This window comes from Manduca sexta, chromosome 18, assembly GCF_014839805.1.
Source record: "Manduca sexta isolate Smith_Timp_Sample1 chromosome 18, JHU_Msex_v1.0, whole genome shotgun sequence".
Lineage (NCBI taxonomy): Eukaryota > Metazoa > Arthropoda > Insecta > Lepidoptera > Sphingidae > Manduca > Manduca sexta.
The window spans coordinates 5,177,279-5,190,690 of NC_051132.1; the positions used below are offsets into that span (position 1 = coordinate 5,177,279).

Here is a 13,412-nt window from a genome sequence, read left to right on the forward strand (position 1 = left end):
AATAGGGGACCGGCCTATGCTTGATTTTGTACATTATTCTATATGTAATGGTTAATAATACGAAAAAGAAGCACTCCTGCGAAAACTGCATAAAAATTGGTAAAAAAATGAGCGAGTAATTCATATTTAAAATATTGTAATGTGCAGAAGTGGGCGCGATGTGGGGATATCGCTTCATCTCTTTCTTTCGCACGCGTCGTAATTCCCGATGACGTCACATGTGAGTTTTTCGTCTCTTTTCTGTTTCTTGTTAATTACCCCTTCCAACGAAATTCAAAGACTTATAACTTGTTGATTTTTTACCGGATTTAATAATTCCTTCTGTGTTATAATTTGTATTATGTAAATATTTGATAATAGTAAAAAACAAAAATGAGTCCGGTACCCTATTGTATTTGATATCTCGTTACTCGAGCGTAATGGCCTGCCCATCCTAACCTAAATGGAAATCCAGTGAGTAGCCTAGGTTGATCCCATCCATAAACCCCTGTATAATTCCTATCTTCTCTGAAATAGTCCTTGTACCTTACGGACACCGTCTTCGTCTGTATCGCCTCCATAAATACAGACAAAGCGAAACTGTTAATCATTATTTATGTTATCGTTATTTAATCAGGAATGCTATTTACAACTTTCAATGATTCTTCCGTTGCATTGCATAATATTATGTTTGTTTCATAAAAACAGCTCTTGCCCATTCGTGTATAGTTTTATTTCTGAACGCTGTACAGAAATGGTTTTCCGAAAACAGTTTTATTACAATGCGATATTGCATTTTTCGCTTTTGATTGATACGCTTCCCCATATTTTATTGTTGCGTGTTATTTGAAACTATGCTGCGAAGTTTGCCGAATTCGAAACAATGCGTGCGTTGTTTTTCTTTTATTATACCGAATCCAATATTGTAGTTATTAAAACGTCATGTTTACACAATTTGTTAGTGTATACAGGGATTACTTATCTTCTCGAAATTGGCACATAATAATCGTACATACGAGTATTTGAATAAGTGCTATTATTATTTGGCATTTAGACAAAACTGTCACCAATGTTGTTGGAAAAAGTTGTTTCTGTTAATAAATGGTGTTTTAAACTGCGCAAGGAACTGTGATTTATGGCACGTCTTTACACTTAATTACGGTACATGCATCATACCCGTAAAGTTAACAGGTAGCGCAAACTGAAGTCTTTAATAAAGTCCTTGAAACTTGGCTCGTAATCTAAGATATGAGTAGCTGGGCCGTTAACAAGTCGAAACACTTAATTAAAACATCATTAATCTTACGTAATGAATGCTTTTTAAATTATAGATAAAAATTTTAATACTAGAAATTGCTCGTGTAATTTTAGTAATATCTAATAGAGCAAGAGCCCGTGAACCCCAGACCTTCGTTATTTTATAAAAGCTGAAAGTTTGTTAGCGCATGCTCCCAACACATCGTTGTTACCTGTGTTGGGAGCATGCGCTAACAAACTTTCAGCTTTTATAAAATAACGAAGGTCTGGGGTTCACGGGCTCTTAGACTATAATATGCTATAACTATACATGCTTGACAATGATTCTGCTGGTTTTAAGATAAGTATATCGCTCATGTTTACGCAAATCTTGAACATTGAATGAACTATTTTACGAATTTTATCACGGTTTTTTGTATATTGGTATGACGTTTTGAAGACTGCAGCCTTCGTCAGTCCGCCTTGTGACCACGATAATAGTTATATCTGCCATGATAACGACCGCCGTGCAAAAGTGGAAAAGCTGCTAGAGTAACTAATACATACGTGGCACGTTCCGTTATCAGCCTGTGTACGATTTTAAATCGACCTGCATAATTGTGTCGACAGGCGAAGGATAAACATCTCTCGTCAGTGTCTACCCGGACTCCATTCCACTTATTATCGGGTGCAGAGGGGCCATTAAGCTACGCCCGTATAAAAATAAGCTAATAATATAATTACTTGTATAGGTTTTGACAGAAGACAGGATGTACCCAATTATGACGATTTACTACGGCAGTTCTGTTGTTGCAAATTAAATGTAATTTTAACGTAATTTTATTTTTTGCTAATTTCCATTGTTTATCGTATTAGCAAAACAAATTATGCATAATATGTGAACGTTTAAACTAAATGAGAGAATAATAATATACCATTATCCGATTCTTATTTTCATTATACGATACGAATTGATAATACGATTGACAAAATGATATTGGAATTTTCTACCCGGAGTTTGGAATTTGTGCCCGATATGTAGATACGCCCGCCCCCTGTCACATCATGGGAACACGCACGGCGAAAAGTGTGGGTCATAGCTGCACTTTACCTTGTGTGTTTCTTTTATTAAGTTTCATAAAAACACGTTATACAGAATAATTCGACGAAAATACAAAATTAACATCACAATACATGAAACTATGTACAAATTGGACTGAATTTCGAAAACGACGAGTGGAAATCACTGGAAGCCAAATTCGCTATTCCGACTCATTGTAATTGATGAAAACCACAAGTAAATTAGAAAATCCCGAACCGAATTCGGTCACCTGTCTACAGAAACGTTACAGTCGACGTTACTCCATCCTATTTCCCTAAATAATTGAGTGGCCTAATACGAAACGGTGTAATTTGAATTCCCATCGCGAGACGGCAGTGAGTATTAATTATAGCATTTTATTACAGCTATATACGATTATGGTGACGGAAATTTGTTTCTTGAATATTTTTGTATAAAAACATCGTAAAGACGTCGTTATTTTGGTACACGCAACTAACTCGACACACGAATGGTCAGGCGAAATGTAGATCATATTTGGCACAGTATGAAGAATCACCTCCTTGATCTTGTAGCGCTGGTACTTTCGTAAATAAAACCTCCTCCTACCCGAATTTTGACCACGGCGGCTAATCTCAACGGAGATCAGCCATTTACGCAGGATATATTATAGAGCACAAGTGTGTGCGCAATACACAGGTGCACTCTCTGTTCCTTCACTCTCATAGTTCGGTGAGACGGCAAGCCGACATTATCGGAGGGAGATCAGGCGCAGGACCAACGGCTTTACGTACTTTCCGAGGCACGGGGGTATCACACCGCCAACATCCTGACTTGGAGCTACGACTGAGTAATTTTTCAGATAGAAAAATCCAGTCACTATTATTTTTGGCCAGACCCGGGATTCGAACACAGGACCTCAGCGCGGTAGTCGTACTTGTACCATGTACAATTACAACTACGCCACCCAGGCAGTCGTAAATAAAATGAGCTAAACAAGTCACGAAAGTGGGCATCAAAGGGCAGAAGCGTGACTACAGGATAGCCAGTCTTAGCTCAAGTGAAATATGCCTGTCCAGTTTCTACAGGCGCCTTGGCCGAAATCGGCTAGGAAGACATCATCATCAGCAACGTATGTATGTTTTGGATCGGGACATCTAAGTTTCGACTCGGTAGGACAAGAGCTGAGTTGAGGCAATAAAGTACTTAAACATTAATGTTGCGTCGCGAAAATAAGGCCAGGGGCCTTATTCTCTATCCCGCACGTTATTTTGACAGTGTGTAACAAGCACGTAACACAACGCATCATGTTTAGTACTATAGAAATTTGGCTTACAGAATACCATTCCACGCACATTTCCCGAAGATAACATGACACGGCTGCGTTACGCGTTTACACTATCATACAGAATAAGGGCCCTGTGTTTAAGAAATCTATAACACACGGTACCAAATACGCGTTAATAAAGGTTATATTTACTAATACTGTGATCTAAATACTTCTTGCCGACTGCGGGACAATTCAATAAATCGTTTTCTATAGTTTGTTTAATAGGTCGATAGCACATTTATAGGTCATATAATAAATGCGTTTAGATATTTTACGAGCGTGTTATGTTCAGCGCCTCGGGGCATAATTATATAGAAAGCAGACTCTACCGATATAAAATCATACTAGAGTAAGTAGCTTTATTTTGAACTTGCTATAACATTGCAGATACACAAAAGACCTTGTATGAACACTTCTAGCATCATTAATATAAGTAAATTTGCAAAAAGAAAAAAATACATTAGGTAGAATGATATTAATAATGTAGTCGAGTTCCGAAAACTCATTAGCACTGGCCAAGTTTTGTACTAATAGCAAAAACTCTGACTAACCTACATTTTTCTTCACACTTTCAGCGAAGAACTAGAATGAAGTATACAATTTCGAAGTCTGTGATGGTTGGCACATTATAGCGGCTTTAAAAGTCTATAAGTAAAAGTAAAATATCTAGATTATAGATAGTATATTTAGGCAACCTGAGGCTAGTAAAATTATACTAATAATATATCGGAAACATATTATATCTTTTTTATTAAATAGATTTAAACTTATTCAAAAGTTTATGTTGCAAAAAAGTAAACTACGTGAACTTGCAAATCATAGTAATTATATGAAATTTGCATATTTTACTTGCAATATAAACAGTTCTAATCATAGACCAACAGACAGAGAACAGTGATCGCCTTTTCCTAAAACTAATTCACAAATCATTTATAGAAACGAATTTAAGTTACCTACTGTCTCACGGTCACCATGACACGTTGCTACAAATCGTAAAATATCCGTGATTTCGTACGAAGTTTGTATATTCTTATAAGTCATGAAACATTAATAGAAGACGTGTTTTCATTCATGCATCGCAAGGTTTATGGCACCGTTTATTTTCGTATAACTCGTGAAATTGTGGGCGGATAAATTATTAGACGGATATACATTGCCCATGATTTCAGAATGCAATTACTGTGTAATTTGTGGAGTGCGCTTCGGTCAATGTTATACCTGTTATGTTTACTTGAGACTAGGTGAGATGTACAAGATCATTGATGTATAAACATTACCTTCTTCTTCTTTAATTGGATTATTTTTATTGTTTTATTTACTTTATACACAAATACAAATTTTGGACGGGGTCTAACTCGCGCGTAACTAATTATAATATACGACTAAAGAGTTATCCGGGATAAAAGTACCGCTACATATTTTCCTGGGATAGAAAGTAGCCCATGTCCTTCCCAGTGTCTCATACTATTTCCATACCAAATTTCATCGAAATCCGTTGAGTAGTTTGAGTTTAACGCGTGTAGAAAGACAGACAGATGATGCGGGGGACTTTTTATTATAAACAATTTTTTAGAACTTTTTAAAAGGAACGATTCCGTCATACTCAAGCAAGGTATTAGGTATAATTTTGACTTTGTGTTATTATAAAGTACTGATTTTTTTAGTATATCCAAACATCCTCATTCATCAAAATAACATTGAACAATACGCACATAATCTGTATGTTAACAAAAAAAAAAATTAACAAGGTTCCTAACAAGGCCCACCATTTATATTTTTGTTTCATTTTTTTGTTGTTGTGCAAAAACATACTATGATTTTGTTTCTATGTTTTGTTCTTTTATTATTAAATTTATTAATATGTAGCGCTATATTGCAATTTACTCAGTTTTCTTTTTAATTTTTTCCAGGAAACGATTTTATGAAGATTTTAAAATTATACCTTAGTCTATGGTATATAGGTACTTCTGTAACTATACTATCCATAGTATATTATAGATTCATGTAACTATGAAACTCGCCTTCAGTTCTCTACGTACCACTCGAAGTAAAAGCGCGCGCATTAGGGGTCGCGCGTCATACGGGGTCATCCTACTTCCCCAAGGCTCCAGGGATTAACATAATGGATTTGCTATGTTAATGGCGATGGTGATGCTATTTCAAGCGACAGTAAAGGCCATTGTCATAGTGAGTTACAAACTATAGCGATGAAAGCGCGTTTAAAAATGACTAGGTAACACGTTTGGCAGCGCGACAAGTTGTAGAAATACGTTGGTGATGCGACAGCGATTTCCTATAAGCTTTCTTTTTGGCATACTTGTTTTTAAGATTTTGTTTACGACTTAAATTTAGTGTCTCCTGTTCCACATTGTTTTAAAACAAAAGCTGTTACGTGGCTTGTGATTGTTTTAAATCTGGGTGGAAATAATGAGGATACTTAAGTACCTACTTGCCAAAAATATTGTAATAGAAAAGATAAATTGTTATTGACAAAGTTCACTGTAGTGACTTAAGACACCTATAATTATTATCTTATTTTATTTCTACAATATTTTTACCTTTAAATATTATATGATGAGTTTCTCGTTTAACCCTAAGGATATTAGGCTTATGCCTATGCTTAGGCTAGGCCACGAAAATAGATTTAGCGGCGAGCTGAGCGGCAAGCGGAACGGCAAGCAGAGCGGCAAGCGGTACGGCACGGCACTATCCGCGTCTCTCTGTGTTGGACATCCTTCTTATTCACCTGTGCGTCTGCTTCGGTCACTCGTTGTTGCTGGCACAAAACCGCCCGCAGTGCCGCTCAGAGCGGCAACTTCATGGTTAGGGCCTTAATGTCGGCGCTATGCGTTACATTTTTTATGTATGGAAGGCATATACTTTTATGTGGCAAAAGGCATTATGCTGAGACGATTTGTGCTAATTTTAGGTTTCAGAAAAACACAATCAATTCTAAAATGTACGTAAAAATAAGAGCATACACTGAACCGTTCCCAGTTGAAAGATCCCGCGTCGCTTATAAATATAAACGCAGTCTCCTACTAAGGTCAAATATCACAAAAAATCCAAGGCGAATACGCAAGGGTGTCATTGAATTTTCCGCTAATATGATTCTTTTATTTTTGTAATGCGTGACGCGCCTGTCGCGAATAATGTGCGACGAAAATGTAGAGTTAAGATTTTAATAATGGAGTTATTTTTATTACGTGGATATTGTTTTGTACTATATTTTGTCCGTCTCCGCTTGTGTGAAATTTGGTATTGGACAAATATAAACAAAAAGTTTACGTCCTTCAAGATGATTCCGTAGTAAATTTCATTAAAATCGACTTGGTAGTTGACCACGTAACAGGCCATAGACCATAGAGTTATTAGCGTATCTATACTATTATATGAAGCTGAAGAGTTTGTTTGTTTGTTTGAACGCGCTAATCTCAGGAACTACCAGTTCATATTGAAAAAAGTTTTGAGTGTTGGAAAGCCTATTTATCGGGGAAGGCTATATAACATCACGGTAAAACCATTGGGATGTGAGCAGTAATGAAAAACCTTGCAAAAACGGGGAAAAGTTATTCCTTTAGACAGCTTCCGTTGCGTAAACAGTTAAAGTTAGTTAAAAAATATGTATAATGGAATTGTTCCATTGTATGGAGATACTGCTTCAATCGATTTCTAAAGGTAGTAGCCGTACGATAAAGAACAAATTATAACTTTAATAAACAAAGCGAATGCTAAAATCAATTTAATATTAAAACTTTTAGTTTGCGGTTTACGGTTAGTTGTTCTTTAATTGTTTAATTGAATCCTGAAACTTTTCAAACCAGCAAAAAATAAATCGAATCAAAGTCACGAGGAATTTCATTAAAATTTTGTATTCCTTTGTTACCATTTTTATTAAAAAATGGTTTTTGTTTCAATGCATTAGAATGGTTGTATCGGTGACATTTCACTGTCACAAATTCAGAGCTGACGAATTCGACAAAACTGCGAAGAGTAAGGAAGAAAGCAAATGTCTTAGATTTGCCATTAGATAGTTCTATCAGGCATATTATTAGGTACCTATAAGCATCAGCCAGCGAATGTGTGTGTCAAGTAATGTTTAATGATTTACACTGGGCATTATAACAATTCCAAAAGATTTATTGATATGCTGAGCTAAAGGAAAATTATTGTAGCTAGAAACGGGTGTGGGTTTTCAATCTCATGAATTGTTACTAACTATAGTGACTACTTACACGAAACGTAATAGCTAATAAACTAGTTGAGTTCGTCTTTTACGTTGAACACAAATACAGGGTCATTTCGACATTGCATTACTAAATAAAACCACACACTTATGTTGTTGAATATAAAACATGTTTATAGATTACTCCAACCGTAGATGTAAAACACGCCACATTTACATTAAACTACAATGATTAAAAAAATTAAAAACTGGGATTCTTGTGAAAATATTCGTGATTCATGGATGACTTTTGGCACAATGTTACCATAGGGAAAGATGAGTATCAGGTATAATTTATTAATGCTTTGTCAAAATAACTGTATACAAATCTTGGAAAACATATATAGGAATCGTTTTGACTGTTGCAGAAAGAAAGAAAAAGCATCTCTGACGTGATATTAGGAACATAATATACTTACCTATCATGCCAATCATCTGTAAAGTAATCTACATTGAATAAAACAAATATATTTTTGAAATCTAATTTTTATTTCGTCGCCTTTAGGATCCCTACAGAAACATACAGTGATGCCGAAATATTACTGTATACTGGCCAATAAAACACACATTACAAATACACCTGGTATACATGAAAAAAAAATGGAAAGCGTTCTACGAAAACATAAACAAAAATTAACAATACTTTGTACTATAAGAGCTCTTAGTTAAATTAATTATGTATTTACACTGTAATCGAAAGTTCACCATAATGTAACAGTGCGAAAGTACATTTCGCGTACACTCAAAACCGCGTATGACATTTAAAAATGATCGAATTATAGATGTCAAAGCTGATTCTTTAGTATGTGGCATAAAATATGACATAAACATCCGTGTCATGATTGGCCAAGAGACAACACGTGGCTTACACGTTTGTCCCTCGACCAATTGCAATTGACATAATCAAATGACATGGACATTCGTATTGTATTTTTATTCCTTATCTTAGGTGGACACAGATAATTGGATTTTTGGCATAGTCTCAATATTTATACAACACATGCCTATGTTACATAATATACAAGTCCTGTACTTTATTTTAAATAAATGAATAACGAATATGCAACCACCTGATTATAGATTTATCCTTATATATACAGTTGTAGTATACTAATTAAATTGCCATCAGAAATTATTTAATTTAATTTAGTTTTGACCAGTGCCGTAACTAGTTTTTAATGATTGACGAACTTTTATGCGCCCACGCATATTTGTTATGGTTATTTATGGTTCTACCTAACCATCATTGATTGTAACTAAGCTCTTTGTATCATTTGCACGTATTTGTTGTCTTTATCTTAATACTAGATGTCATTCGCGGTTTTGATTGTCTTATATTTGATTTTGAATTGAAATCGAATAAACATTTTAAGATTGTAATGATTGATTATGACATATTAGCGAACAGTACAGATATAGAATCTACTCAATCAAGAAATAAGGAAAATGAAGTGCAAACATTACTATAAACAAATTTAAACATGTTTACTTAGGTTTGTTTATGGAGGTAAATCCGTCTTTATGCATTATTATACATTTATGAGTCAATGTCCGCTGATAAGATATTTTCTATTCCCTCAATCTGCGAGTAAGTGATTGATTTATAGATCAAGTTTGTCTTTTGTGAGAAATGGAGGAATTAATGGTATTACGTCTAGAATAGTTTATTTGATGAATAGTAAGTTATGAGGCAAGAGAAGGCAGTTTACAAGACAATAGCTTTATATATCTATATGATCTTATGCATTTTTGGTTTTTGTTCAAAAATGAATCGATCGATGTGTTAATTTTGGTTAGTTGTTACCGTATGAATTGTCTCCTTTTTGTTAGTGGATATTTTGCAATTGTATTAGTCGTATGACGCCATCTTGAAGTCTCGTTAGAGCGTAAACATTGTGCTTCCTTATGGTTTAAATGCTATATTTTTTTATGTTTAACAGCATTAAAATGATGCTATAAAGCCTGTGTTAGTTACAAATTATAAATACTTTAATAATTTAATAAATGAAAAGTTAGCGTACAAAATCAAAACGGGAATATCCATATTTGCAATTATCATGGAAGTAATTACCAAATCATTAGAGATGAATAGTTACTATATATACGTTTATTATATACAGACCTATCTTTTCTCCTTTAATCTACAAGTATTTAATAGTATAGAAATAGAAAACACTCTCGCCATTTATTCCCGAGGGGGCAGGCAGTGGCGCAATTGGCGAACCAATTTTTCGCCATAGATTAGAATATAAAAATTTAATGTTTCGATATATTTCATTCGATTTCAATCCAACTGTTACGTCCAAGGAAAAGTGATAAAACGCACCGATTACTGAACTATTAAGCACATAAAATTCAACTATTCTTATAACATTTGGTTTCACAAAACTTTCCTACTTACATTACAGAAAAGGTTTAGACCTAGAAGTGTTGAGACGATTTTTTTTTGGTGGTTATCATATCAACTACCTACAAACAACCACAATATACATCGGAAAGAAACTACATCAAAGAAATTACATTTTTAATATTATCTCAATAAAACATCAATTCGAACGGTCAAATTATTTTTCCAAGCGTAGTTTCCCCACACGTTATCTGTGTAATCTATGTCCTGAATCAGAATACGTGATCGTAAACGTATAGAATCAATATAATCCATTTTGTTGTCATTAAAGTTGAACATAGTTGATTAATGAAATACCTACTCAATTATTTCTCTTCATTAATCATGATTTGACTGTATATTACATCGGAATTGTAGTAATCATACTTCTGAGGCCGTAACTAATACGCCTTTTAAAAAAGGCCTTCTAAAAGAAAACTAAAATATGTATCATCATCATCAGTCGCAGGATGTCCACTGCTGAACATGAGCCTCCCCTAAAGATTTCCAGATTGAGCTATTAAAAGCGGCCCACATCCAGCGACCTTCTGCGACTTTTATTAGCTCAAAAATAAGTATGACATATCCTAGCGATACGTTCGTCGCTTAGACATATTTAATGACATATCATTCCTATAGATATTTTGTTTTCTATTGGCGTTAATGATTGTTCAAAGGCGTCTTGGTCACGGCCCTTATGTATTTACACTGTAATCGAAAGTACACACAAAAAAAAATAATTGTGGGTCAATATTTTTTGGAATTATGTAATAACGTTTGATAAGACGAAGAAAGTATTAGATCGCTTGAAAATTAACGGTAGAAAAATGGAATTCAACTTTATTTGCTATAGAGTTATTTTTATTCAAAACAAGATTAAAAATTTAAAGCACACGCCAACTAAATTCAGGGCATATTTTTAAGTATGTACATTGCTTAATGTGTTTTCTATGTTCTATTTCAGGCGATCTAATCGTCGACCAAGCCACAGGTTATTAAAAATTCTGGGACTTTTTTATAAAGGAGATTTTTTTATAAAATATATAATGAAATAAGTGTCAACTGAAACTGACGATACTATTTACATTTTTGATCCTAGATTCTGATTCAGGAAATACTAAATTTACTTAACGTTAATAGTTTTATGTCATTAAGTATATTAACAATATTTACAACACTAACTTTTTATTATTACTGCTATATATTAAATCTTCTGTGAAACTTATGGAAATTCAATAAATACTAATTAATAAGCCGTAATTTTATATCTTGGAAATCAACATTTTTATGTACAAAATTACTATTCATAACGAATTACATTTTATATTGAATACTTATTTTATTTTTTCTGGCAGTGCCTATCGTATTTTTATTCTATTGTTTTAAGTTAGAGAAATGACAATATTTCCGATTATATTGCAAGTGTTGGGGCACAGTCTAAAGTAGAGCAGAAGTGAGGAAGGATACAAACCGACAAATGTATCTTTATGTAGTTTAAATTTGTAAAATGACTTCAAGAACTTCACTTCTTCAAGACAAGACTTCAAGAAATTATGTGAAATTTTGTCAGTCAACGTCTAGATACGTTAAATGTCAACATTTCAATATGTTCTTGAAACTCTGTTACGTCATTTACATAAAGATAGGAAACAGAAATGAACATGTAATATTAAACTCTATTACTACTATCACATGGAGTAATACTTCAGGCTACAATAATGTCGATTCATATACACCGCTTATTTAACAATATAATACAAATTTATTAATAAACTTCATTAAATTCACAACAGCTTAAATATTACGAAACCTCGCGTTGAATAAATTTACCTCTTTGGTCATTCCGAAATGTTTCACTAAACTAAATATTTTATGTTCACTATATAATTTAATGTACCTATGTATGATATAGTATTATTTAAACACATTCTAATTATTATCTCCAACCGGAGCATACACGTAAGAACGACTAGTCGAATCAAAACAGCCTTTTATAATACACAAGTCATTAAAATGTTGAACCAAATTAACAACACTGTTAGACTTCTTTATAATATTAAAAGTCTTTATTAGATCACAGTATCTAGGTCCCTGCTGACCTCGGGCATTGACAATCATAGAAAACTCTCCGACGCTCGAGTCTCCTCCCTGTCGATGGCCGAGACTATCTCCACGCCTTCATCGTAATTATGCAGTTTGGTTGTATTATTTCCACAGTAATGTTGGTCTGGATCACCATATTGGCTATGATAGAATTCCTCGCGCATCATGTGGTTCAGGTTTGAACACCTGAAGAACAATATCTCTTGGAAGGGCTTTCTAAAATCTCTATTGAGTGTTGCGTAAATTATCGGATTAAGCAAGCTGTTCAAGTACCCTAGCCAAAGAAACAGCGCACTCACGGCGTCCGGAATCGCATCTTCTTCCACGAAAGGCCTAATCAGCGCAAGCACGAAGAAGGGTAGCCAGCAAATGATGAATGCTGACATGATGATTCCGAGTGTGGTGGAGGCTTTCCGCTCCTTGGCCAGCTGAAACCGCAGCTTCTTTTGATGTGATGATTGCGAATGGAATAAGTCTTTGGCAATGTGGCTTTTTTGAGCAAAGTTGGAAAGCGATGAGCGGATCCTGTTTGTCGTCATTTTATTGCTGGTTTCTGAGGGACGCCGTCTATCTTTCACTATTGGCTTATTATTTGGCGTGAGAGTGGTGGGAGATCGGTTTATCGTGTGGATTGGTTTGGTGGGTGTCTTCGGTTGTTGTAGCATTGGACACTGAGACTCGTTGGATTTTCGCTGACCGCTGAAGCACCTTCCTAATCCGCTCTCCGCTTTGTCAACGCTGCACTGTTAACAAAAGAAAGATTATTCTTAAAGCAGATACAAGATACGTCATAAAAAGTAGACGCACACCAAATCTATACGTCTTCATTTATTTTTGCAAATACTCATTATATTTAATGCCTCTGGATACCTAATTTTGCATTGAATTATACATTCAGTCCGCGCAGTGTTAACTATGACAGTAATACACGGGATGCAATAAACGAGTAGCACTTTATGACTTTTGATATGCATAAAAGTCACGTGTCACGAAAACTAGTTAGTATTCAACGGCAGAACCTTTTAAAAGTGCTTTGACAGCGAATATGGCTAGAACCATGAAAAGCGGCAATGAGTCATCAGAATATATCGCA

General features: G+C 34.6%; 1 protein-coding gene across 1 annotated transcript in view; it reads right to left on the bottom strand.

Annotated features, from left to right (window-relative positions):
• Positions 1-8,300: 8,300 nt before the first annotated feature.
• The window catches only part of LOC115450687 (5-hydroxytryptamine receptor 1), a 157,234-nt gene continuing 152,122 nt past the window's right edge, over positions 8,301-13,412 (bottom strand). Inside the window, exon 4 of the mRNA XM_037440001.1 lies at positions 8,301-13,062. Coding sequence (XP_037295898.1) covers positions 12,331-13,062 — 732 coding nt within the window. The 3' untranslated portion in view covers positions 8,301-12,330. The remainder of the gene's footprint in view (positions 13,063-13,412) is intronic.